Genomic DNA, 24,941 nt, shown 5'->3' with positions numbered 1-24,941 from the left:
ATAGAGATATAAAGTGAAACATGGAAGATGGAGGTGGGGTCAGGCAGACATGTTCTTCATTCTCTATTACCTAGACCTGTAGCATCAGTATAGTCTTCTGTCAACACAGAGAACAAAAGAAACTATAAAGAGGAAACATGTTTGACGGAAAACGGTGACAAGAACGATTACCATTTTGAACAGCACAAAAAACAAATACATACTCTCACTTTTACACAGAGCTCCTTATCTACAACTTGGTTACTTTTGTTCCATTTTTAAGAATACAGTTGTATTTGTTGGAACAAAGGAGGAAATTGTTCTTAAGTTGTATTCAGATTTGTGCACCAGAGTCTCTGCTTTCTAGGATGATTCGCGAGGGCCAATGTTTTCTCTCATATCCTTTAAGTATAAATGAAAAACTCTTTCCACAAATAATGCTTCTCATGCGATGCCATTCACCCCTGAGGTGCCAACTACTTCTGTTACCATAAATGGAAAAAATATTTACTCATAATAATGTGATAAAATAAAGTGTAATTAAAAATGTTTTAGCAATAACCTATTCACTTCCAGCCTAGTAAAACTGGATCTTTAACATTTTAGGGTGTTAATAACAGTAAATGAGTTCAATGTTCTTCCACACACTCCACCCTTTTTCCGAGTAAGGACCATGGTCTTAGATTTGGAGGTGCTGATCTTATCCCAACCGGTTCACACTCGGCTGCAGGCCATTCCAGTGAGAGGAGGAGATCACGGCCTTTAGAAGCACACTCAAATCGTCCGCAAAAAGCTGAGATGCAATGTTGAGACCACCAAATTGAACTCCCTCAACGCGTCGGTTGCATCTAGAAATTCTGTTCTCAAAGATAAAGACGTATGACAAATGGCAGTCTTGGTATAGTCCAAACCTGAATGAAAATGCATCTGACTTACTGCCGGCAATCCTATGACATGAGTGGTACAACGACTGAAGAGCCTGTATCAGGGAGTTCAATACCCTTTCTCTGGGCATTCTATAGGGTGGGAGGCTAAGTCATCCGCTGCTCCTCCATGTTGAAAGGAGCCAGCTGAGGTGGCTTGAGCATCTGGTTAGATTGTCTCCTGGATGACAATCTGACCATTTCTGGTGACAATTTTCAGGCATGTCCTACCGGAAGGAGGCCCCAGGGACAAGCCAGTACATTTTCATCATGAAAATTGGTGTACATATGGACTTGAAGGCCATCTTGCCACTGTTTACTTAATTTTCCGATCAGAGCAAATCACTTGAAACAATAAACACAACAGCCACAGGGTTAAAATCAGTATTTTTCTTCTGTCTCTGTCTCACTAACAATTTTCATTTCAAACATTCACTGTCCCCTCATCACTCTTTAACCTGAGAGCTCACTGCCATTGATTTACTTCCAAATAGACCATCATCTCTGACAACAGCTTGCGACGTTTTTCTGATTTGATTGGCATTTTTTGCACACGTGCAGAGGTGCAAAGTAAAGAATGTTTGTCCAAAGTTTGCCCTGTATTGCCATGTCACCAGGGTTAGGGTTAGGGTTAGGGGTTTTAGTTTGACCAGTTCATATAAAAAGAAAGACAGCCGCAAAGCATTATGCTAGGAAGCTATGGGGTGCCCAATGAACAATTCAACAAAACATGTCTTGGCTAAACAAATGTCTACAGGATGCCTTGTTTATTGGTTTTGTGACAAAGAGAATAATAGACAATAAACATTTTTCAATGCATTTAATGTTTTTTTTTTTTGTTTTTTTTTTACTATATGCAGGCTGACCCTTGGACCCTATCCTCAATTAATACTTGGGGTCCATTGTATACCATTTGGTCATTTTTGGGTGATTTGGCATCGGTGTCCAGAAAAGAGGGTTTGAAAGGTACCAAAGACTACACAGACACCTTGCTTGTTGGAGAAATAGACATGAAAAAAAAAAAATCTGGGAGAACAGTTTGCAGAGAGTACCACTATAACATCTGCTGAGTATTATCATGAAGCTGTGATTTGCGGAGCAGCTCCATAACTGATTGTGAAAATTCAGGGTGATAGCTTCATTCTCAGCTTGTTCATTCTCATATTAGTTAGCATCAGAATGTACATGCCGGGTGCCTGTTGAACAATTCAACAAAACATGTCTGCTAGATTCGCTAGGTTCGCTTAGTTATAAGTTTGTGCTGGTTTTGATTTTTACCTTACCTTCAACTAAAAAGAAAGAAATTCATACCCTTGTTACATGATGTGAAAAACTGATGCACTGGTATGCTTTCATCTCTGTAGCTTAATGAGTTTTTCTAGGGTGTGTAGCTATAAGGCCAGGTGTTATATCTTTTGGTGTTGTTAGCGAACCTTGACAAGAACACAGAGAAACACTAACCTTCATTGGCAAAGAAGGGGGATTCCTCAGCAATCATCTCCCCTGCTCCCACCTGGGTGAGTGCTGACAGGTAGAAATTGTAGCGGGTGGATCGATCAGGAAGACGGAGTGTGAACTCAGTTACATTCGAAAGGAAAGTCTCAAGACGAGGTCGACCCTCTCTCGAACCATTGGCTATTTTTACATACACATACACACACACACACACAAACAAAATACACATGAGCAAAAGCCACAAATATGTGGACAAAATTAATGGTGCCCGAGGGAGGAGCTATATAGAGCCCTGGGTGGCCAGAGGCACCATACAACTCCGCTTGTCACTCTCTCACTTTCTTGGCGCTATTTTTGCAATCCCTTGACCAAAGGGAAGATTTTGATATCTATGATTTGTCTGCCACTTCAACATCTCTTTTTATACCACTTGATAACTTCGTATATTAAAATATTTAATTACATAAAACCCTTGTGTGCATGCTGCCCTTCTCAGGTCTTACCGCCCCCCGTCAGTTTTGCCATGTGAGCTTAAAGCAACACGACTGATCCCCCACCATTCTACAAGGCAGGGTCCATAAATATTACTAGTGCAAACATCAATGGAATTTCATTTCCTCAAAATTTAAGATGATTAAAAATAAACCCCGCTTGAGGAAGCGCCACACTTGGCCGCCCATGGCGGGACCACGTCATGACCCCACTTCCCCTCCCCAGTCATTTACTGTAAATGCTGTGCGAGATATGTTGTAGTGTCGTTTTGTTGACGGCTGTGCTGGGATTTTTTTTACCTGACTTGAGTCACACCCTGTGTTTGGGGCCAGGGCCGAAGACTCCGTTTTTTTCCTCCTCCATCACCCCTTCGTAACTTTATATCTATCTGCTAGGATCTCTGAGGCTCAGCGTTGCGCATCTTGACGGGCCTTGCCGTCTGTCTCTCCATCAGTCTATTCTCATTAAGTAAAAATGTAAATGTTGTATTTGATTACAGTAAAGGATATCTATCTATCTATCTATTTATAGAAATGACATACCCTGTGAAGCGCCATCTTCGGCATTTTTGAGCAGTTCGCATAGTCACTGTGACGTGGTGCATGCTGTAACATGGGACTGTTCATTTTTTACTTGTTTTCTGGTCTACGTAGCTATGACAATATCATAGCATTGTTAAGTATTGAAAGAGTTTAGCAATGGTACCTGACCACATATCACATAAAGCAGATAGAACTGTTCCATTATGGTTGCATAATGTACAAAAACTATGACAGATCCATAACAATAATTACATGAATTACTCAAAAATTGTCACATTCCCCGCTCACTGTGCTTTTCATTTCAGGCAGGGTTCTCCTTCCGCCACGAAGGGAGTGGAATCACCGGCCGCACACCCGATGGCAATTTGTCATCAAGTTCTTTTTAAGTGCGGTCGGAGCAGGAGAACAAAACCGGGTTATTCCTTCGCCACTCCCTGAGAAACCCCTGTGAAGATCCCAGCTGTCTATTCCCGAGTTGATCCCTATCGAGAGTATTTTGGTTGGTACTTTGCCTATTTACCATTTTCCGCCTATGACCATTTTTGTTACTTTGTTTCTAGTCATTCTCCTTCTGATTCTAGTCCGCTCCCTCGTTGCCTTGCACTCTTTGGACTTAAGACTAGACATTTTTTGTCTCTGTTTGTTTTGCACTTTATGATTTTTGTTGTACTTTGGCATTTTTGGATTTCTTGTTCTTTCACATTTGACTTGCGCCTTTTGCTAAATAACCATTTTCTACTGACCTCTAGTCGATTGTCTGGTTGGGGTCTTTACTCCTCTCATACCCCACCGTTATTCGTCACAAAAATGGCCAAGATGGCACTTGGTAATGTTAATACTTTAGTATGGAATCAGCTTACATTTTTTGTAGGGGATTAGATTCCATTAATGTTTGCACGTTTAAAGCTGGAAAACACAGGAAATTGAATTTTGAATGGCTAACTGTCACATGTGGCCTATAAATGAAACTGCACATCTTATTCTTCACACGCATGTTGTGTGCACCATACAAGCACAACTGTATTACTGAAGACTCTGCTCAGAGGCTGGAATCGTCACAACCAATGAGCTACGTTTACAAGGAGGTAATCTCTTCTGAGCAAATGCTGAATCCATTACAGCAAAATACTAGCTCCTAGTTGCGACTCTCGTAGACAATGGGTCAACAAGAGGGTGGGGAAATTCAGACTCAAATCCAGTCTGAAAACTATTGGCCATAGGCTTGCAGAGGTGCCCATTGTGAACAGCTAAGCTTATTATATGATGCTTATTATTTGATGTTTGAGTCATACATGGTCACATAAAAATGCTACTGTTAATTTGGGGGTAAAATCCTACATAGATCAGCTTTTATGTTAATATCTATACACTGCCTAAAAGAATGAAGAATAATTCATTGTTAAAGATGTGTTTCTATGAGTTTCTGAATTATTTGTGCAACTGCAGTCACTGGAAAAGTTGGTCGTATAGTCTTTATCTGTATTGTGCTTCTTTTTTTTATCTTTTTTTCTTATTTCTGTCCAATCTCCTGACCCAACTCTTGCCTTGTTTACACAGCATGTAACCTAATAACACAGAAGACCAGCTGACACCTTACAAGTCTGAGGACACCTGTGATGCTCGATGTCCCTGTGGTAAACTTTTTTTTTTATAATTTTGTTCATATAATTTTGTTGATCAATTGATAGGTCAATACCAGAAAAGTACCAACAATTTTGTCCATGGCCATGCATAATAAACTAAATAGTTTCACACTTTCATTCGAAATGTTAAATGTGGAAGTAATAAAAACTGTAAACTGGCAAATCAAATTTCAATTTGAGAAGTAAAGCACGAACCTGTTTGGTATTTGAGCTGGTATCCAATCAGAATTCCATTTGGCTCCCTTGGTTTGTCCCATTCCAAGTGAACGGAATCAAAACCTCTTCGTTTAATCCTGAAAAAACTGGGAGCATCAGGCACTACAAATCCACAAACACACAGAAAAAAAAATTATCACAGGTTAAAAATCTCGAGTCGTTAGCACCACAACTGAAATAAAAATTCCATTTTTAGAGTATTTTATCCAACTTCCTTTTGTCTTCATTTGACTGTATCAATCTTGGCCACATGTATCTGGGCCTACAAAAGGATCTGCATTAGCATTAGTGGCGAGTACAATTTGATTTATTGAAAACTTTTATTATTAATACATTTTGTCTCACTTTGTTAAAGTCACACATTGGCCTCTTTCACATGTGGATAGAGATCTGATTCATTTGCAATGCATCTGCAGTACGATCGTTCATCGGTACACAACTGTATGGCATCAAAAGCCTTCCCTTTTGTACATATGGAATGGATAGTCAGTCTACTGACAGTCATCCGTGTATTTCCACAGTTGTTATTAATGAAAATGAGTAATTGTGCAGTGTACTGAACACACCAAATTGCGCTTAAATGTGATTGTGAGTGTGATTGGTTGTTTGTCTCTTTGTGCCCTGCGACTGAATGGCAACCAGTCCAGGGTGTCTCTCACCCACTCCTTGCAGAGAGCTTAGATAGGCACCAGCAATGGATGGATGGATGGTATCAAGAAGTGAAATGTCTGAGTGATGTAATGTCTTGTAATTGGCTTAAGGTACCCGTCTGAATTGCCTCTTAACTAAAACTAATCAAATGTAACAAAATTTATTCTCAAAATAATTCAATAATTTCAATTGAAATGTTGAAAGTAAAGCAAACAAGACCGTTTCACAAACTCTATAGCAACCAGTGCTTGCTATTTTGCAATAAATACTCATATATTAAAGTACTCACATATCAAAGCTACAATATGCACACAATAACCGGAACACATGTATTTTTCTAATCATTACAAACAAGTCAATTTTCATGTCGTCTCACAAATGTGAAACATAAGTTATATATTTGATAAGCTATTTATTTGATATATATGTCAAGTGTTTCAGATTTCATGCAGTACAAAGACATTCAGTTGCATATAGCATGTATGCCGGTACATTATAAATTCAACTTTAAATTCATTACCTCCTTCCTTTGTGCTGAATTCAACAGTATTGCTAGGTGGACCCTCATAGCGATTGTTGGCTACAACCATAAACATCTTATACCGCGAAAAGGGCACAAGGTCACTAAGGATGGCAGATGGCTCAGCCTTGGTGGTGTAGAAACCTTTGGTCTTGTTCTCCTTCCTAAACACCAGACCAGGAACATGGCTGGCCTCACGCCAGTAGTAAAGCTAGAAGGGACAAGATGTAGACAATGGGGATGTTCAAAAGTTTGAGATTGCGGAAGAGGAGATAGAATTAAGCGTTTGTCAAAACTGTCTATGCTCATTGAATTGGTGGCGGTCTCACTCTGTACTCCTTGAATTCTCCCTGGATTGAGTCCTGGTTCACGGGCTTCCAGTGAATGTTTCCTTTGGTACTTTCTACCTTTGAAATACGCAGTTCAGTAGGGGCATTGATAGGTTCTGTGGAATAAAGAGGTGACACAGAGTGAAGGATGAAAAATGCTCATTTTCTTATTTACAAACAGATAAGCATCTCAGTGTTCCTTACAGAATATTTTTTTCAGGAGCGAAGGAAGGCATTCCAGGGAGCTAGACTGATGAAAATGACGTAAAACTATGAGTGAATATTATTCTTGTTCTGTGTTTTAGTCGATGTTTGCAGGGAACTATTTATTGCTTGTTTTTGTGGTAAATGCAACCAAAATTCAAAAGTACAATCTTTTTTTTTTCATTGATATACCAACCACTATAATAGAAGACAAAATCCTAGTTATTTGATCCTTTTGCTCCTAAATGAATGGAGAGGATACACTGCATCTGAATGACGTGAAATTATTTTTAAAGATGAAAGACGAATACACATGATGGATAAATAAACCATTAGGTCTGCAGCTTTAAGACACCCCTAAGTCTGGATCAACTTACCGTCTTCTCCTGAGTATCCAATAACCACATTAGACTCTGGTCCTGCTCCAAGCTCATTCCTGGCCTGGATTTTGATCTCATAGGGTACATAGGTTTGTGTGTTGTGGACCACATGTTTGGTCCCTGTTACGGTGACGTTATTCCATTGCTCATCAGAATCCTTCCGTCTCCACCACACACTGTAGTGCAGATTAGGGCCATTTTTCTCTAAATCAAGTAGAGGCTGAGTAAAATAAAGGTAAAATAAGTTATTTGTGCAGAGCATTTTAGGAAAAGGACAATTCAAAGTGTTTAAAAACTATCAAAAAAAACATCTGGAAGGTAATTTTTTATTTGTAAATATTTGAAAGATGAGATAAAAATACTAAACAACCGTGGGCTTGCTTCTTGGGAAATGCAGTTATCTAAATTAAGTTATTCTACAGTAAAGGAATCTCTCCCTTCCACACTAAAACAATAGACAAGAGACTTGTCAAAGTAGCTAAACAACAATAGTCCATGGTTTGGAAGCACATTCAAAATCAAATAATCTAAAATGCAAAGAGCCCAATAAATTGAATCTATAAATGGTGACTTTTGTTGTTACGCTTTTGTAAACTGAATTCCAGGTCATTAAACACAATCTAAATAATACAATATATTATGTTTTGAATAAACTGTTTCAAAATAGTTACATCAATATTCCTTTATTATAGTTAATGTGTTAATCTACAACTCAGGAATTTTTCAATAAGTGAAAATACACGGATAGAGAATTCTTCTGATTTTTTGACTGGTGTTGAAGCTTTTTCTTTTCTTTTTAAGTTTGTAATTGTACTATTGGGGTTTAAATTGATACATAGTTGTAAAATATTTGTGAGAGTAACTGTGTTATTATTCTAGACTTTACACTTTAAGACTGGTTTTACCTAAGATCACAACCAGAGATATTTTGAAGGATATGCTATCGCATTTGACGACGCAAAATCTTGGTCTTGTCGAATGCATATTGTTCACACTCTAGAGTTGTTTTTTTTTTTTTTTTTATAAATCAGTCATACGGTATATATATATAATTCTAGTTCTCACAGAATCACAACTCCAGATAAAAATGTAGATGATGGATAGATGGATGGATACTGTATTTAGCTTATAGCATACACACACGTGTCTTTTTTGGGTTTCTTTAATTTGAAGCTTAAAAGACACGTCATAACAGAGCAGTCTGGTAGCAAACAAGTTTGGGTATGGAAAAAGTCAATTGAAACATCAGAATATAATTTAATTGCCTAACATGCACTTACCTCCCAAGTGATCTCCATGTTGTCTTTCTCTGAGCCCCAGCCTCGAAGGCCTCTGGGTATCACATCAGGAGCTTTGTGTAAAATATAACATAATATATTTATTATCAAACATTGACATCAATAATAATATGTGGAGGTTATTTGTGAGCCCTCAAAACTTGTCTTCCGCTTTGCTAAAACAATACTGTATATTCATAGAAATGTTTTAGCATTCAATTTTTTGATAGGCATTATACTCAGCAGGATTCTACTCACCAGCACTACTGGTTTGGTATTTTGGTGAGGGGTGGCTTGCTGCACTCCGGCCCACTACATTAATGGCAATAACTCTAAACTGGTAGTTGACATAGGGAGTGAGCTGCAGGATGACAGAGTTAAGATCTCCAGGATAGGTGGCCAAGTCCTGCCACCTACCTGGCTCCCAGCGGTCTTCTTCAAACTGGACCAAAAACTCTGCACAAAACAAAAACAGAAAGTCTGAATTCAATACAGTGATCCGTCACTTTTCGCAGTTAATTGGGACCGGATCCCCCACGATAAGTTAAACCCACGTTATATACTGCATAACGTAATTTGGGGGAAAAAAAATGTTAGATTTTTTTTTTTTTAAGTAAAACATCTTCATACTATACATATTTCAGACAAATATTATACTGCAGTACATTAATGGATTAAATCATCTGAGACTCCATCCATTATGCTGTAGTCTCAGATGTGGCCAGATTAGCATATTAGCAGCGCCAGAAAGTCAAATTAAAGTAAACCCTGTAAAAAACATAATTAAAAATCACAGTTTAAACTCGAAATTCCAATTTATTACAAACAAAATCTAGTTAAGAGATTTCCAACGGCACAGTGAAGCCGCTTTCCTCCTGCCAACGTGTGTGTTTTCTGATTACCGGCGCTGCTATGCTTGGGACACATAAAGTGGTCATATTAGCGCCGCACTGAAGTCTAATTAAAGTGATGGCTGTAACAAACATGATAAGAATCATGGTTTACACTTGAAATTCCAATTTATTGCAAAAAAAAAACTAGGTATGCGAAACCTCTTCCTCTTCCTAAGAGCCTGCGTGTTTTTTCATTGACACCGGTGACAACCCAAGAAACAGAAGTTGGGGCGGGAGTAGATTACACTCCTGCCCTTATTGGTCAATAGCCGCGCCGGGAACCAATCACGTGTCATATAGAAACGCCAATCTCCCTCCTGAAAGCACGTATGAGTGAACTTCAAGACACGCGATTGTCTCCCAGCGCAACCATCGACCAATGAGGGCAGGAGTTGTAATGTAATCCCGCCCCAACTTCCATTTATTATGTTGACGAAGGCAAACAGCTCAATTTAAATCAAAAAACACGCAGGCTCTTCGCGGGAGGAAAGTGGCTTCACCGTGCCGTTGGAAATCTCTTACCTAGATTTCTTTTCTAATAAATTGGAATTTCAAGTGTAAACTGTGACTTTTATCATGTTTTCTACAGCGTTCACTTTAATTAGACGTCTTGGCGCAGGCTAATACACAGCTCTCCGTGAGACCACAGCCACTCAAATGTACATGTGTACTGTATAACTTACATTATAAGGTTTAATAATTCAAGATGTAAGTAAATATGTGTACTGCAGTAGTTGGATGTCCAAAGAGTGTCCATAACAAGTGCGTTAAGTGCATTTATAGTTACCTCGTCTGTCTGGCATGCAAGACACTTTCATAGCACGTCTATCGGCTATGTAGCTTTTTTTTTTTTTTAATTAAAAAAAAATCTGCGATGCACTGAGGGCGAGGTTCGATATAGCGAGGAATCACTGTATACAGATCTCATGTCTGCTCTGGAGTCTATACCCAAGTTATTTCATTTCATCTGCCAAGTGTTAAAATGTGTGCCTACAAACCTACTGTTCAGGCGTGTTTGAGAGTGGTAGGCAGCAGAGTCTTTTGGCTTTAGATGTGGCTTCTGTGAGAACAATGTGCCGTAATATTAAATTGCTTGTCATCATTGTTATTTAGCATTGCCGTATACTATTGTTTAATTGATTTTTTTTTTTTCCTGACAGGGCTACTTAGGGTTTGTTCATTTTTTGTAGCCCAAGTACTTCTGTGACTTTTGGTTTCTGAACCTTTATACAATATTGTCTATCTTGACTACATTTAATGATTTGCCAGAAATATCCAGAAACACCAAACTAAGAAATGAACATATGTTCAGTTTTTGTTATTCTTTCTGGAAAGGAGTTCTCTGAGATCCAATCCAGCCAAAGTCCAGTGAATACCCATACTCCAACATTAAGGAATCATTTGCAGAAGGTTTTGGGTTGTAACAACAGATTCATCTGCAATTACAGAATTAACGCAGAAGCTCAGACGAAAGTTCCCTTAAGAAGATTTTATATACCTTAAAGACGTATTAATTTGTTTACCTGGATCCCTTCTGACATGGTTTGTGACAATGGTCCCCAGTCCATCTCCCAGCTTGGAAGGGTATTCTGCAGTGTTATTAGGGATTTTCTAAATATTAGATACCTATATGATTCCCATTTTAACAGCCAAAACGAGCAAGAGAAATCAGGACTTAGAAGCTGCATTCCGCTGCATCTGCCACCAGTCTCCTTCTGCCAGGTTTGTTATTTTTTGGTGTTGTGGGGTTTTGTTTTCTTTGTGGGAGTTTGTTCATGTTCCTAGTTCTTTTTTCTGTTCCATTCCACCCGTCCGCCTTTACTGTCTGCATTCACTTTAGTTTGATTTTGTCCACCTGTCTGTTTACCTGCCCCCCATGGGTCTTCCAATCAGCTTCTCCTGCTTCACGTGTCGTCCAGCTGTTTCGTGTTCTCCTAATTTAGTGTGAGTGTATTTAAGCTCCAGTTTAGTTCCGTTTAGCTGTCAGGTTATTGTCTTTTCCTCGTTATTTTGCTGTCACTCTGTTCAGTCAACCATCTTGCCCGAGTTAGTTCCTACTTTCCTGTCTCCGTTCCCTCCTGCCACACGTGAGTTTGTTTCTATTTCGAGTTGTTTGTTGTTACTTTGTATTATTTTAACTCCTGTTTATCCTGCCTCAGTTTTCATTAAAGCACATTTCGCGCAGTTTCCTGCATTTTTTGGTCTCCTTCTTATTACCATTACAGATCCCTTCGTACTATGAAACAAAGTTAAGACTTGTGAAGGTTAGGTGTTAGGAAATACAGAATATCAATGAATGCCTTTACAAGTAAACCTGTACAAACATGCCTGTGCATGTGTAAGTGTCTGCACACAAATTGTATGTATTTGTCTAAAGTGACCTGTCACTGGGCTTCTGTGGTCATTTCCAGGAATCCAGGTGAGACGAACGCTCCGGGCTGCTGGGTCCGACAGTTCTAGATCCAACGGAGGGTCTGGGCGGTCTGAAAGGAAACAATATCTTAAAACACATTATACAGGTACTATGCCTTTAATATTATAAGATAATTAAACTAAACTGAAAACGTTAAATCTCCTGTAGAAACAAAAACAAGACATGTAATCTTTAAAAGATAATTAAACTAAACTGAAAACGTTGAAGGGGGGAGTGTTGGAAGTGGAGTGTTAAAATAAGTACAAATGACAGTCAATTACAAATCTGTGTATTTTAAGAATCATATTTTCCCAAGTCATGATTAAGTGGAGATGGATGAGATCTCGTATGCGAGACTAGAACACCACAAGATTTATCTTCCCCACACAGCAAAAACTCTTTTATGTGTGTGCTTAGGTGTGTGTGTGTGTGTGTGTGTGTGTGTGTGCGCGCGTGTGTGTGTGTGTGTGTGTGTGTGTGTGTGTGTGTGTGTGTGTGTGTGTGTGTGTGTGTGTGTGTGTGTGTGGCTAGGGGGATTTTGGGGCCAGAGGTGCAATGGAAGAGAGAGGAGAATGCATTGCTTGTTAATGCTCAGCATCAGAGTAAAACAAGGCACCAAAAAAAGCATGGACAGATAATTTCAAAGTAAACCTTTCTATACCAAATAATATATGGGCATGAAAACCTTAGTATACTTTTATTTTGAAGTTGTTCACAGCCCGTATCAGTCCTGACTACCATTATGTACAACACAACGTTGTTCTGAAATCACGTTCAATCACTAAAAAGCAATTTACTTATGCTGACATTTTATGTCAGCATTTAGCACAGGGTCTACCATAAATTAGCTTCTAGCAAGCAGTGCTGCCTTGCCCCTGAGAGCGGTCAGATTACTTTTCAAAGGCAGTTTAATTTAGGTTTTAATTAAGGTTTTACTCTATATTACACATTTTGTGAACATTTTGACTCGACACGTTCTTGTGAACTCCTGAGACATTTTATCACATGAGATTTGTGTCTAGTCCCATCCCGAGTCAGAATTATAAAAAAGAGGCACATGTGGATAGTGAAACAGATAAAAAGACAAAGCAGTAATGAAAGACAAGAAAGGGATGAAAATCCACCTATTTTGTATGTTACCTGGAGGCAAGGCACTAGAAACTGAGGGGTTGAGGGAGGCTTCTTCTGTAAGGCAGGGTCAAGGGCCAGGAAATGGGTACAAGTGGTTAGAGTTGGCAAATGAGTCTGCTAATCAGAATGTATGGAAGCACAATAGTTATTAACATTGTTATTAACAGAAGTGATTTGATGCCAATTAGATATGACTAGGCATTATTAGTCTGAGACAGTTACATTTGACACATTTGGATTGATGATTTTGAATAAATGCTATAAATTTGACAAAAAGGTTTCAAAAGAATCACTTAATGACTGTTCATTTAGGTACAACAGAGTTTTTATTTTCTTAGTTTATGTCCTAAAATTATCACATATCATTCATAAGAATTAAAAAAAAAGAAAACATCACTGCAAATGTATCAAATGTTTAAAAGCAAGTCTAACATGTGCATCATTCAAATTTACAACTACAACACCAAAGAACATAAAATGTCTTGTGGAATTAGATACAAAGCATGCAGTTGGAAGTTTAAGTACATACAAATGTATTAGTGTATAACATTACTAACATGATATGCATGCAACGTAAAAGCAGCTGTGTGTGTGGATGTGTGTGTGCGTGCGTGTGTGTGTGTGCTCACGCGTGCATGTGCGTGTATGTCTGTCTGTCTGCAAGTGAAGTCCAATAGTGAAGCTAAAAGCTGTTGTTCATCCCTGTTGTGCACGTGATGTGAGTCTACCTAACACAATGAGACGAGCTGAAGCTGAGTCCTGGTCAATCTCTGTTTTAACAGTACATGTGTAAGTTCCTTCATCTCCCTCGTTGATGTTAGGGATGGTCAGTGACTCCTCATCTTTCCTCAACCTGGTAGACAATGAATGACAAAGGTAAAAAAAAAAAAAAGGTTGTAGCACAGCAGCTAAGCAATTGCAAGTCTGATAACAGTAGATTTGAACTTCTTCTATCAGGATTTAGGGCCAACCATTCAACTGAGGCAGCCCTTTTGAAAGTGACGAATGATCTCTTAGCCATGAATTCAATGTTAGTTACTTGACTTTAGTGCTGCTTTTGACGCCATTGAGCCTCATACACTAATAGAACATCTTGGTTAACATCTGCAATTTCAGAAAGGACGCATCGTGTTTCGTATATATGTATATTTATATATGTATATGTATGTACCGGTGTGTGTGTGTGTGTGTGTGTATATATATATATATATATATATATATATATATATATATATATATATATATATATATATATATATATATATATATATAATTTTTTTTTAAGATGTTTAGGCCTAATTCTGAGCTGCAAACATGTCATCCATAGGTGCTGTTACCTCCATCCAAGATAGAGCGGCTTGTCATCCTTTGTCCAAGTCAGAGTGATGGGCAGGCTAGGATCAGATTTGACTTTACAGTCGAAACGAGCTGTCGAGCCTCTGATGGCTGACTGGTGTTCGGGGGCACGAACTATACGACTTGGCTCTAAAGAAGAGTGAGTTTGAAGCGAGAAACATACATACATTACAACTATGTGATTCTATAACAGATTTTACTGCAATGCTTAAGGGGTACAAATAAAAATAATGTATTTCATAAGCAATGAAATGAAACATATATCTGTACATACAATATAAGGGTGTGCTGAATGTCAATGCAGGAAAAATAATGACCTTTTTAGAAATGGCACAGAAAGGTGAAAAACATGTGTTTCACAAAGCATCATTTGGCATGTTGAAAGAACTCTCGCGCTGATTCAATATAGTCAAATGATACACCATCAGTGAACCTTCAGTGTCAGCATGAGACAGATGAATTTTGTGTAAATCCTGCACAGATGTTGTGTCTGACCTTTGACTTCTAGGCGGACCTGGTTTTCAGCCATGCCTAGAATGTTGCTGGCCACGCACGTGTAGGTGCCCTCGTCCTCTGCCCTGGCACGTTTGATCTCCAGGGAGCCATTCAAGTAAACACGATACTGTCCACCATCGAGGCCACTGCCCTGACCATTCTTAAACCTGGGATAAAAAAATAAAAAATACAAATACAAATACAGATATTGAAAAGTGAATTCAGTTAAGAAGCACTAATGTGAATATAACGCACGATTACCAGCGTAACTCTGGAATAGGGGAACCAAAGAATGGGCAGTCCAGAAAGGTGCGGTTGTTCTCAATTACTTTTATCAGTTGATTTTTCAGACCAAGCATCCTTGGTGGCATATCTGGATAGAACAATTGTTTTAGAATTAGTCACATAAAAACAAATAGGAGGGAGTTGTTAAAAATTAAAACGAAGAGAGAAAAAGAAAAATAGTACTATTAATATGGTATACAACTTGAAGAACATTACCTTTTTTGTATTGAGTAATGTTGTTTTCATTTGAGTATGAACCTAACTGTTTCAAGATAAGGGTTGTCAGCCTTTTTGCAATTACACAAACATAATTGCATATGGGCCAATAATAATAATAATAATAATAGTAGCAATGATAATAATAACGGATCATATTTTAGAGCGCTCATCTGGACACTCAAAAAGGCTTTACTAAGTTATACGTTATGTACGCTTTGTGTATGTTACGCTTTTATACGTAATGTAGCTACAACTGCTCTGGGGCCAGCTAAGAGGAGTGTGGCTTCCATTTTTTGCCTTCTGCCCCTCCAACCAACTGCTAGAGACAAGGCAGGTGGAGTGTCTTGCCCAAGGACACAACGACACGACTTGGACAGCGCGGGACTCATAAGAGCCGGCACTTCAGTTACTGGATGACCTGCTCTACCGCCTGAGCTACTTGGGACCACTTGGTGAAAACACAAATTTTACAGGAAATGAGAAAAGTATGAAAAACCGAGTTTGAGGCCACTTAGTAAAAAGAAGCATATCTTGTGTCTCTCTCAGAGACGACACACCCATTTGTGTCCCACTACCATGTAACAACAGTCCATTGCTGAGTAGTTCACGCTGACATGATTCTGACAGAAAGAGTTTACTAGGTGAAACAAGTTTTCTATTCATGCTTGCAGCCATATTAGTTAAAAGAGATGTAGGAATCGCTGTGTTTGCATGGTGCAAAAAAAGTGAAAATACCAAATAAAACTGAAGATTACCAAATAAAACTGAAGATTACATAGCAAAATTTGTTTTGGGTTTTTCCCAGATACATATAGATACATATAGATACATTATGCTATTATGACAGGTCAACAACAAATAAGTGGCTTCAGTCATTTCTTTTCTTGACGGATATAGCTGTAACCATTTAAGCTCTGCTGTATTTGAGACGAGTGCAAGTCCTTCAGTTTCAAACCATTAAAAGTTTTGTCTTGTCAATTGGCAAATAGAGAGTAACATTAAAACATTGTGTCTATCATGTCCGTCGCAGACTTGCTCAAACGTGTTCTGATGTTTAGTTTGGCAGAGAACTATGCCTCACAAGATTAGCCCTGTTGCTTTTGTAGCTGCTAGATGCTTTGCATTATGCGGTAGGCTAATGAGCTGCTTATATGCTAAGCAAATGTTTTCTTATAAAGATTGCATATCAGTCTACCTACATCACAGGTCTCAAACTCCAGGCCTCAAGGGCTGCAATCCTGCACGTTTTCAATGCGTCTGTCTTAAACGCACCTGATTTAAATTATTAGATCATTGGCAAGCTCTGCAGGGGTTTGAAGTGAGTGACTGCAGCCCTCAAAGAATGGAGTTTGAGACCTATCACCTACATCAAAGGTGCAATCGGGCATTTTTATAAATTAAATTTACCAACTCTGACATTCTCCTCTGTTGTCACATCTTCCTAAACTTGTCCTCCCAGCCACAACAGGACCCTAACAATTCATGCCAGGCACAATGACAGCCAATTAATGTCCACCAGGGTGTAATGGACCTTTGTTTTCTACCCCCTAAATCAATACAAGAAGCCGTTGCATGAAAATGGATCCAATCAGGACATAGACAGCAGAAAGTTAAAGATTAAAAATCAGATTAACACATTTAAAAAATAAGGCTTTAACTAAGACCGTTACTAATTTATGACAATGAATCCTTTAATCTGACACCTCCATTAAATTTACTGTAACTCTCCAAATATAAGACGCACCTGTGTGTAAGATGCGGCCTTAATTTTGGGGTCAAATTCTAATATTTTCTATGTCACTGTGTATAAGACGCATAAACACTTTGGTAACAATGTCAAACCATAGGAAAAACAGAATAACTCTCGTCTTTTGTAAACTCTTTATGTTTTCTTATGTTCATACCTGTGTTATATATTTGTTGCGCATTGTAAGGCATGTTTGTGAGCAGTCAATGTAATGTTGAATGTGCTTGAGGCAATTGTTTTTCCTTTACCTTAAATACCCGAAGTTGCAGACCATCCGTGTTTCACCAGGTTTATGATTGTGTGTACATGCCAAAAGACTGCAATTAATAAATAGAAATGGAATACATTTCAGTGTTGTCTAACCTGTGCACTTATTTGAATCAGCTGGAGACGTCATAACTTTTACGTGATCCTCTCGGTTTTAGTAATATTCCTGTGTGAACAAGGATGGACTCGGACGGCGGTTCAGTCTGCTCGCTTCTTTTATTGGAAATAATACCATAACATCCTAAGCTCACGCAAGCTGCTGTTATCTGCAACAGGCACGTTTGCTGCTAACAGCCAAGTAATTATTGTAAGATTACAGGCAATATAAAAATGCACATCTGTGAGTCGAAATTTGGCTTATGCGGCTGACCGATCGATCTTCCTTGAATGGCGTCGAAAAAGAAAAAAAAACTTACATTTTTAAGTTCCCGTTTATAGGACGCACCCATACTTTTGCCCTTCATTTTGGAGAGAAAAAAAAAGTGTGTCTTAATGTTAGAATAATTGTAAATATAGTGATTATATATTTGCTACAAATAAATATACAAATATAAATGCTTGCAAAGAATTTATGCTTTGCTGTGAGAATGATTATGGTTACGATTATAATAATTATTATAATATATTATGATATCATAGTGACTATGAATTTGCTACAAAATATAACTGCTTGCAAAGAAGAAAGGGTATGCTGTGAGAATGAGTGCACTGCTTGTAGAGGAAAGCTGTCTTGTTATTGTTTTGTCTCAAGCAGGAGGAAAGCTGCTCAAGCCCACCTGCTTGAGCGATCAGAGTATCTTACAGACAAAATATTACGCAGAATGTCTTGCTGCGCATAATATTTTATCATACATGTATTAGTTTTTCATCCACATGCTCACACATAGAAGGACAAGTACACTAGGTCCCAGCCATAGTCTTTCTCCTGATGCACTTTTGCCCCTTTTAGGGCTGGAAACTTTATATAGTTTTTTTTTTTTTTTTTTTTTTTCCAATTACGTCCCACTTTCCCTGTCTCACCGATGACACTGACGAAGGCATTGGCCAAAAGATAACCATGCTGGTTCGAGGCATTGCATTGGTACACTGCATTGCTTCCCATCTGCACTGAGCGGAAGATTATGGTGTCACCCATTAGTTGTCGGCTGGAATCGGGCAGAGAGCCTTAAAGACAAACATGGAGGACATTAATTATTGATATTTCAAATGTTTTATGTAGTTACAGTGTGACAATGAATTATACTGCACAACAAATTGAGAAAATACTTCAAGAATTGTGAAATGAAATGACTCTGCAATGTAACAGTTCCAGACAGAGACCGTACTTACTCTCAATAGGTATGCTGTTAACCAGCCATTGAATGCTAGGTTTAGGGTTGCCATTTGCCCGACATACCAGGCGGCCATTCTCTTCTGGAGCTAGCACCAGGTTTGTAGGTTTGTCTAGCCAGTAAGGAGCAGCTGTGGAACGCAGAGCGGAAGACAGCAAAACTCAATCTCTGCTGAAGATAAGCAGTCATAAAATACCTGTCCGTAAAGAACTCACCTTTGACTTGAACATAAATGGAGTGGCGTATACTACCTAAATGATTATTAGCCATGCATACATATTCCCCTGCATCCTCCTCTGACACGTTGGTAATCTTCAATGTCTTGTTGTAATTCTCAAACTTTACTTTCTGGCCTGGCAGATCACCGCCCTTCTTAAACCATTTAATAGCCGGTGTGGGGCTGCGGGTGAAGACATACATAGCTTAACATGTGCTAAAGAAATATTTGCAACCATGGTATTTATTTTTGGATAAATAAACCCCAACAATCAGAGTAGGGCAAAGCCGCCGTTACATTGGAAAGTCGTTGATGGAACGCCTTCCCCCGGTGAGTGCTTCTGCATTTTCGGCATGTGCTTTGTGATGCAAAACCTTGAAAAAAATGAACGGACTGAGCACCTACTGTACTAACTGTACAGGCGGCCCTTTTCAGACCGTACGTTTTTACAAGGCTTCCTTTTATATCATCAAGCCCTCACCGAAATGCAAAAGTTCTCACCGAAGTTGGTGATTCTGTCAACGATGAGCCGCTGTAACAATGGTTTTGCCCAGCTCTGCCAAAAACATACAAGTCCATACAGCACAGCATGTCATGGTGTGAACTTAAAGCATACTTCTGACAGCCCAATTCGAGGTGAAAACAAAGCAATGTTGTAAAGTTTGATTTATATCAGGTGTTCATATCTTTGTCTAGTCTTGTATTTGCAAAAAAAAAAAAAAAAAAACCTGGTTAATTTCAATGCATGAAACTAAAGCCGTGCGTGCAGGTGTGTTTACAATATTTCCATAAGCTTACAGTCCAGCAGCAATACATTCCAGGAGTAGTTGCTCATCTCTCAGCACCATTGTGGAGCTCTCGCTCCCCAGTGGTGAGAGGAAGGTTGGTGTGGATTCAGCGACTTTGCGACCTACAAATGAAGAAAAAAAACTGACGTTTAAAGATTTTCAAAACAATTCATACAACAACCATGAAAACTTCTTTTGTAGCCAGGCAAAGTCTACTTTGGGCTTAATATTTTTTTATAGCAACTGCCACCTAAATAGAACGCCATCATTCTGAAAATTTCCTAATGGCCGTATTCCATTTCCGCAAGGCATTGTTGCCTTCTCCAGTCAGAGGTCACTGTGGCTAGTAAATGGGTCCCACACCCTCAGGCATTTTTCTTAGGAAGACATTAAGAGAAACAAAAACAATAACAACAGGGCCATCAATCTTCCTCGAAGTTTGCCAAGGGAACAGTTGTAGTAGAGAATTTCATTGAATGTTTAAAAAGAACACCCAGTATATTTTTCTCTGTGATTTAGTGTGGCAACACATTGAAGGCTCTTTTAAATGTGTTTATTTGTTACATTTTTATTTGCTTCTTAAACTTAAAGATCTGCCCCCTTTGTCTACTCTGCCAAGCCCAGCTTGCCAAATTCAAGTCTTTTAAAGAGAACGTTTGTCCCAACAAGCTGGCTTTCAAGCTGGCAGGACTTTGGTGAAAAACTGAACACATTGAGCAATGCCTGACAAGGAGGAAGGGAGACACAAATCTACAATATAAACAAGGGCCGCTCAAGCCTGTAGTGGATGCCAGGTTTTCCCAACAGATCAGAAAGTGAGCGGGGAACAAAGTTCTGTCTTTGTACACAGGCAACAATATCTTGATGTGAGTAGCATTTTAAGCAGGTACTGTACAAAGTATTTGTTTTCACTTGAAACTTGGATAAACAGAGTTGAACTCAAAATCTCAAAGAATACGTTTAATATCCGTCTATTCACAAAAATGTGGTCATCAAACTGTTTTAATGTTTATATCACATAATATATGAGCACATCTTATGAGACTACAAACAAGGGGTGTGTGAAATGTTTCCCCTTTCTTGGGGGGCCTTTGCAAAATATAATTCAGAAGCATTGGGTTAAGGGTTAGGCATCCATTGTGTTAAGGTTAGAGTTAAGGACAAGGACATGCATTATGTTTGTGTGTGTGTGTGTGTGTGTGTGCGTGTATGTGTAGGTGTGTGTGTGTCTGTGTTTTCTGTCTGCGGATATGTTTTCTTAAGAGCAAAAATGTTTAATTATAAATGATACGGTCTCATATTTGTCCTCTGAAAATCTACAAAAGACATTCAAATGAAATATTTACTTAAATGCGAATATGTGCATTCTTGAGATTAGCATTCAAAAATGGCTACAGTATTTAGTTTGCTCAACAAATGAAAATGGTGGAACAAATATATGTGAAACAATTAATTTTCTGTACCTTTACTCCTCATTAGTGTTGAGGGTGAGCTGAACCTATGCCAGCTGAATTTGGGTGAAAGGCAAAATAAAGTCATATTCAGGCCGCTCTGTTTGTGTATATTTAATAAATTACATATTAGATCAGTGCTAATGTTTAGTCAGAGGTCTGTAGGTGAATAAAGCAAAACTTAAAATAGGGTTGCCAACTTTCATAAATTAAAATCCATGATGCCCACCGCCTGGGAGGAACAAAGACCCAAATTCAGCCTAAAAATATTCATTAATGAGGGAGAAAGGCATGTGCAGAAAAGACAACTCTTGGCCCAAGGGGGAGCGCCACATTCTGTGGGGTCACGGTAACATGTGAGACTGAGGTGCAGTGATTGCTGCTTGATCTCATCAAGGGATCTGTAGAGCGCAGTGTGCTGTGTTTACAAGAATAGATCATTAATAAACCGGTACTTGCAAATTTGTGAGCTTGTATAGAACAAAGCAATTTAGCACAAAATGCGGGATACCATGGGACAGTTGGCAAACCTAAAATAATCAATGTGCTAGTCATGTTAATTAGACTGTCCATACATCATGACTCACCGCCATAAGGGTCACTATCATTGTAAGAGGTGTCATTATAAGGATCGTCTGAAAACACATGAAAGAGCATGCACATACACAGACGTTCATGCATACAGGATAACAAAAACTCAAAACCAACCAGAATTCGGATAAAATGCTACCTTCTGCGGTAATGACAAAAAACTGTCACATAGTATCAACAAAATCTCTTTTTTATTAATTAAATTCATCTAATGCCATGACGTGACGGCACCTCTAGATGGTGACATATTCTTAAAGAGGTACTTTGGTCTATAGCAAGGTACCCCAACATTGTCATCACCACAGACTGGTCAAAGCTTGAGATGTTTATTATTAACGACAAACTAATGGGAGCCCCTCAGCATGCTTTAGTCTCGAAAATTCAAAACACACAAAATGTACAAAGATGTACACAAATTACATGGATTAAAATGATCATATAACTGAATTACAAATGCCCCTCATTTCAAAACAAAACAATTAGATGTAAATGAGTACTTATCAATGCAAAAGCTTTGCATTGTCTATCACATACTAAAGGGAAATGCCGCCTCAAAATGTACAAACTTTTCACAAATTACATTGATTAAAACAATCATATAACTGAATTACAAATGCTATTCTTTTCAATACAAAACGTGAATTAGATGCAAATGTGTACTTATCAATGCAAAACCTTTGTATATGCTAACATATAGCAAAGGAAAAAACCTGGCACAATCAAAAATGCTAACGAGCTAACCGCATACAAGGCAGCTAACATGCTGAAGATAAAAACATTAGCTAGCATATGATCCAGAGTCACAAGTTGCTGGACAAACATACAAACTAATTTTGAGCAAATCATCATAAATGACATTCTTCCATAGAAAGTACAACTTGCAGACACTCGGTCAGATTTCACAGTGAGACAGAGCAACGTGCACGTCACAGACAGTGGCTGATCTCAATCGAAGCCACGCCGTCATTCCTCACTATAAAATGTAAGGTCAACAGCGGCCAGAGGTGACACCAAAAAACAAAGATTAAGGCAAACAAAGCACAAATGAATGAACTATTTAAGGTTCAACTAAAAAAGGATAAACTACTGTAAATCATTTCAAAAACTTTCCAAATCATTATTTCGAGTGCGGCCCATGTGACCCACTACCATTTGATCCACGGACCACAGGCCAGGGGTTGGGGACCTCTGGTCTACATTTAATAGCCAAAAGGCTATATTGTACCTGCATCTGTTATATCTCATTTTCCTTTAGCTTCATCACAACATTATTAAATGATTATGCTTATATGTTTTCTCAGCATGGCTTGTTTAGGTTTGAAGCATGAATATAAATTGTGCACTCACTGGTAAGAACTTTGAGAGTGAAGGGGTTCTTCTGCTGAATGGTATGAGTGAAGAGAAAGCGGGCACTGCAGCTATAGTCGTTCTGAGCATCTTGGGCCATGATGTTAGAAAAGTATAAGTCTCCATTTAAACCCTTGGACACTCGCTTATCCTGTGGGATTGGACTCATCACTGGGACATTGAGGAGGGAGAAAACATAGACAGCTTAGTCTTCTGAATTTTATGAATAATCAGTTCAAGAATTTTCGACAATCTGAAAAAAAACACAAATACCATAATTTACATACAATAAATTGCAAAAAAAGCTCAAAAATTGATGGTGTACCCTGCAATCTGATGTCATTCGTGTATGCACAGGGAAAAGACTTTGTTTTTGCAATGTGGTGTGATTGCAATAAAATAAGGATTGGCATCATTTTTTTTTCAGCCACTTTGATGCACTTTGTTATTTTTTCAGGTTTAGACTAACCTGTAACCTGTATAAAAATTGCAAAAAGTAGTTAACAGTTTTGGAAATTTAATTTATATTGCATCATACAATTTAAGGTATACTTTTAGAACTTTTATAAATGATAATCTTATTTCGAGTTAGCACAGTGAGTGGGGGGGACGCAAATAGTTTTCTCTTTCTTGGAAAGGGCCTTTGCAAAAAATAATTGCGAAGCACTGGATAAAGGAAGAAATACACCCCATAATCAAGACCGTGCTTAGTGATATGGTACATTACACGATGTGGATACGAGGGTATTCACTAATTGTGATTATTGACACATTATCATATGATGATGGTGTGCATACACGCAAAACTAATTGTATGTATCAAATACTGTACCTGAAAACAAAACTCTACAGTGCTCTCTCTTTTTGTAGTATCAGCTTTTAAACCAAATGTATTTACTAATGAAAACAATGTTTTAAAACTTGCATTTTTGGCACCTTTTGCCCAGATTTCCACTACTTGATATTTTCTCAGTCCACTTTATGATGTGGATGATGCTTTATGTGCTGGAATGACTTTCTGTTCACAGCTGTGCATTTACCAGCGTTAATAGCTTGAATTTCTTGAACATTTAATGTTTGGGACCAGATGAATTTAAAGATGTTTCCAAACCTATGACTGGTATTGTAGGTTATGCATGTGTGGTTTTGTGTACAACTACTAATACTGTGCAAGGTGTATATTCTCATGTATAATTGCTGCTCACGACTGTTCATCCAGAAAGTGGATGGAGGAGGGAGGCCTGGAGGGGGATTGCAGGGGAGGACAAGCGAGGAGCCCTCAGTCACCACCACTGGTTCAAGCACCTCCTTAGGCCACAGAGGTGCCTCTGGAAAATGGCAAGATAAGTAAAGTAAAAGTAAATAATTTCTGTAGTAATATGTGCGGTGCATTGGTATACTTACTGGAGACCCGAAGTAAAATTTTGTTGGACATGGCCATTCCATGTTCATTGCTGGCAAAACACTGGTATTCTCCCTCATAATCCTCTGGCCGTCCTCCATTACGAAATCCAATTTCCAGAGTTCCCGAGCGTTTCCGCATTGTTACACGCAGATCGTTCCCAATGTTGAAAAACTTCCCATTCCTTCTCCATGTGAACCTGAACCATGAAATAGAGAAATTAAGAGTTTACATTGCAACTTTGCTGGATTTAACTTTAATATGGCACAAAAAAAATCTTGATGTGATAGAAATCATTTATTGACGGATGGATGGATGGATGGATGGATGGATGGATGGATGGATGGACTGCAGTTGTGTACATTACGCACAGCCAAGTCACCCCAAATAAACAATG

General features: G+C 38.5%; 1 protein-coding gene across 15 annotated transcripts in view; it reads right to left on the bottom strand.

The window, feature by feature from the left end:
- nfasca (neurofascin homolog (chicken) a) overlaps positions 1-24,941 on the bottom strand; it is a 183,522-nt gene that overhangs the window by 46,323 nt on the left and 112,258 nt on the right. For 8 of the 15 annotated variants that reach the window (XR_015866674.1, XM_088424176.1, XM_088424183.1 and 5 more), the window contains exons 6-27: positions 24,547-24,743; positions 24,348-24,470; positions 23,143-23,313; positions 21,792-21,839; positions 19,764-19,875; positions 18,964-19,148; positions 18,747-18,878; positions 18,438-18,581; positions 15,161-15,272; positions 14,900-15,066; positions 14,386-14,533; positions 13,777-13,901; positions 13,058-13,102; positions 11,886-11,987; positions 8,870-9,067; positions 8,615-8,685; positions 7,332-7,554; positions 6,751-6,866; positions 6,422-6,632; positions 5,230-5,352; positions 2,364-2,537; positions 71-97 (exon numbers count right to left, since the gene is read on the bottom strand). Coding sequence is in view for 14 of the 15 variants with exons in the window: in XM_088424176.1 (XP_088280302.1) it covers positions 71-97; positions 2,364-2,537; positions 5,230-5,352; positions 6,422-6,632; positions 6,751-6,866; positions 7,332-7,554; positions 8,615-8,685; positions 8,870-9,067; positions 11,886-11,987; positions 13,058-13,102; positions 13,777-13,901; positions 14,386-14,533; positions 14,900-15,066; positions 15,161-15,272; positions 18,438-18,581; positions 18,747-18,878; positions 18,964-19,148; positions 19,764-19,875; positions 21,792-21,839; positions 23,143-23,313; positions 24,348-24,470; positions 24,547-24,743 (2,954 nt within the window). In the remaining variant the exon portion in view is untranslated. The remainder of the gene's footprint in view (positions 1-70; positions 98-2,363; positions 2,538-5,229; positions 5,353-6,421; positions 6,633-6,750; positions 6,867-7,331; positions 7,555-8,614; positions 8,686-8,869; positions 9,068-11,885; positions 11,988-13,057; positions 13,103-13,776; positions 13,902-14,385; positions 14,534-14,899; positions 15,067-15,160; positions 15,273-18,437; positions 18,582-18,746; positions 18,879-18,963; positions 19,149-19,763; positions 19,876-21,791; positions 21,840-23,142; positions 23,314-24,347; positions 24,471-24,546; positions 24,744-24,941) is intronic. The other 7 variants (XM_088424184.1, XM_088424186.1, XM_088424179.1 and 4 more) reach the window with 6 other exon arrangements.

This window comes from Hippichthys cyanospilos, chromosome 9, assembly GCF_059441005.1.
Source record: "Hippichthys cyanospilos isolate Australia breed blue-spotted pipefish chromosome 9, RoL_Hcya_1.0, whole genome shotgun sequence".
In the NCBI taxonomy this organism is placed as follows: Eukaryota; Metazoa; Chordata; class Actinopteri; order Syngnathiformes; family Syngnathidae; genus Hippichthys; species Hippichthys cyanospilos.
This window is presented reverse-complemented; position numbering and strand designations above follow the sequence as displayed.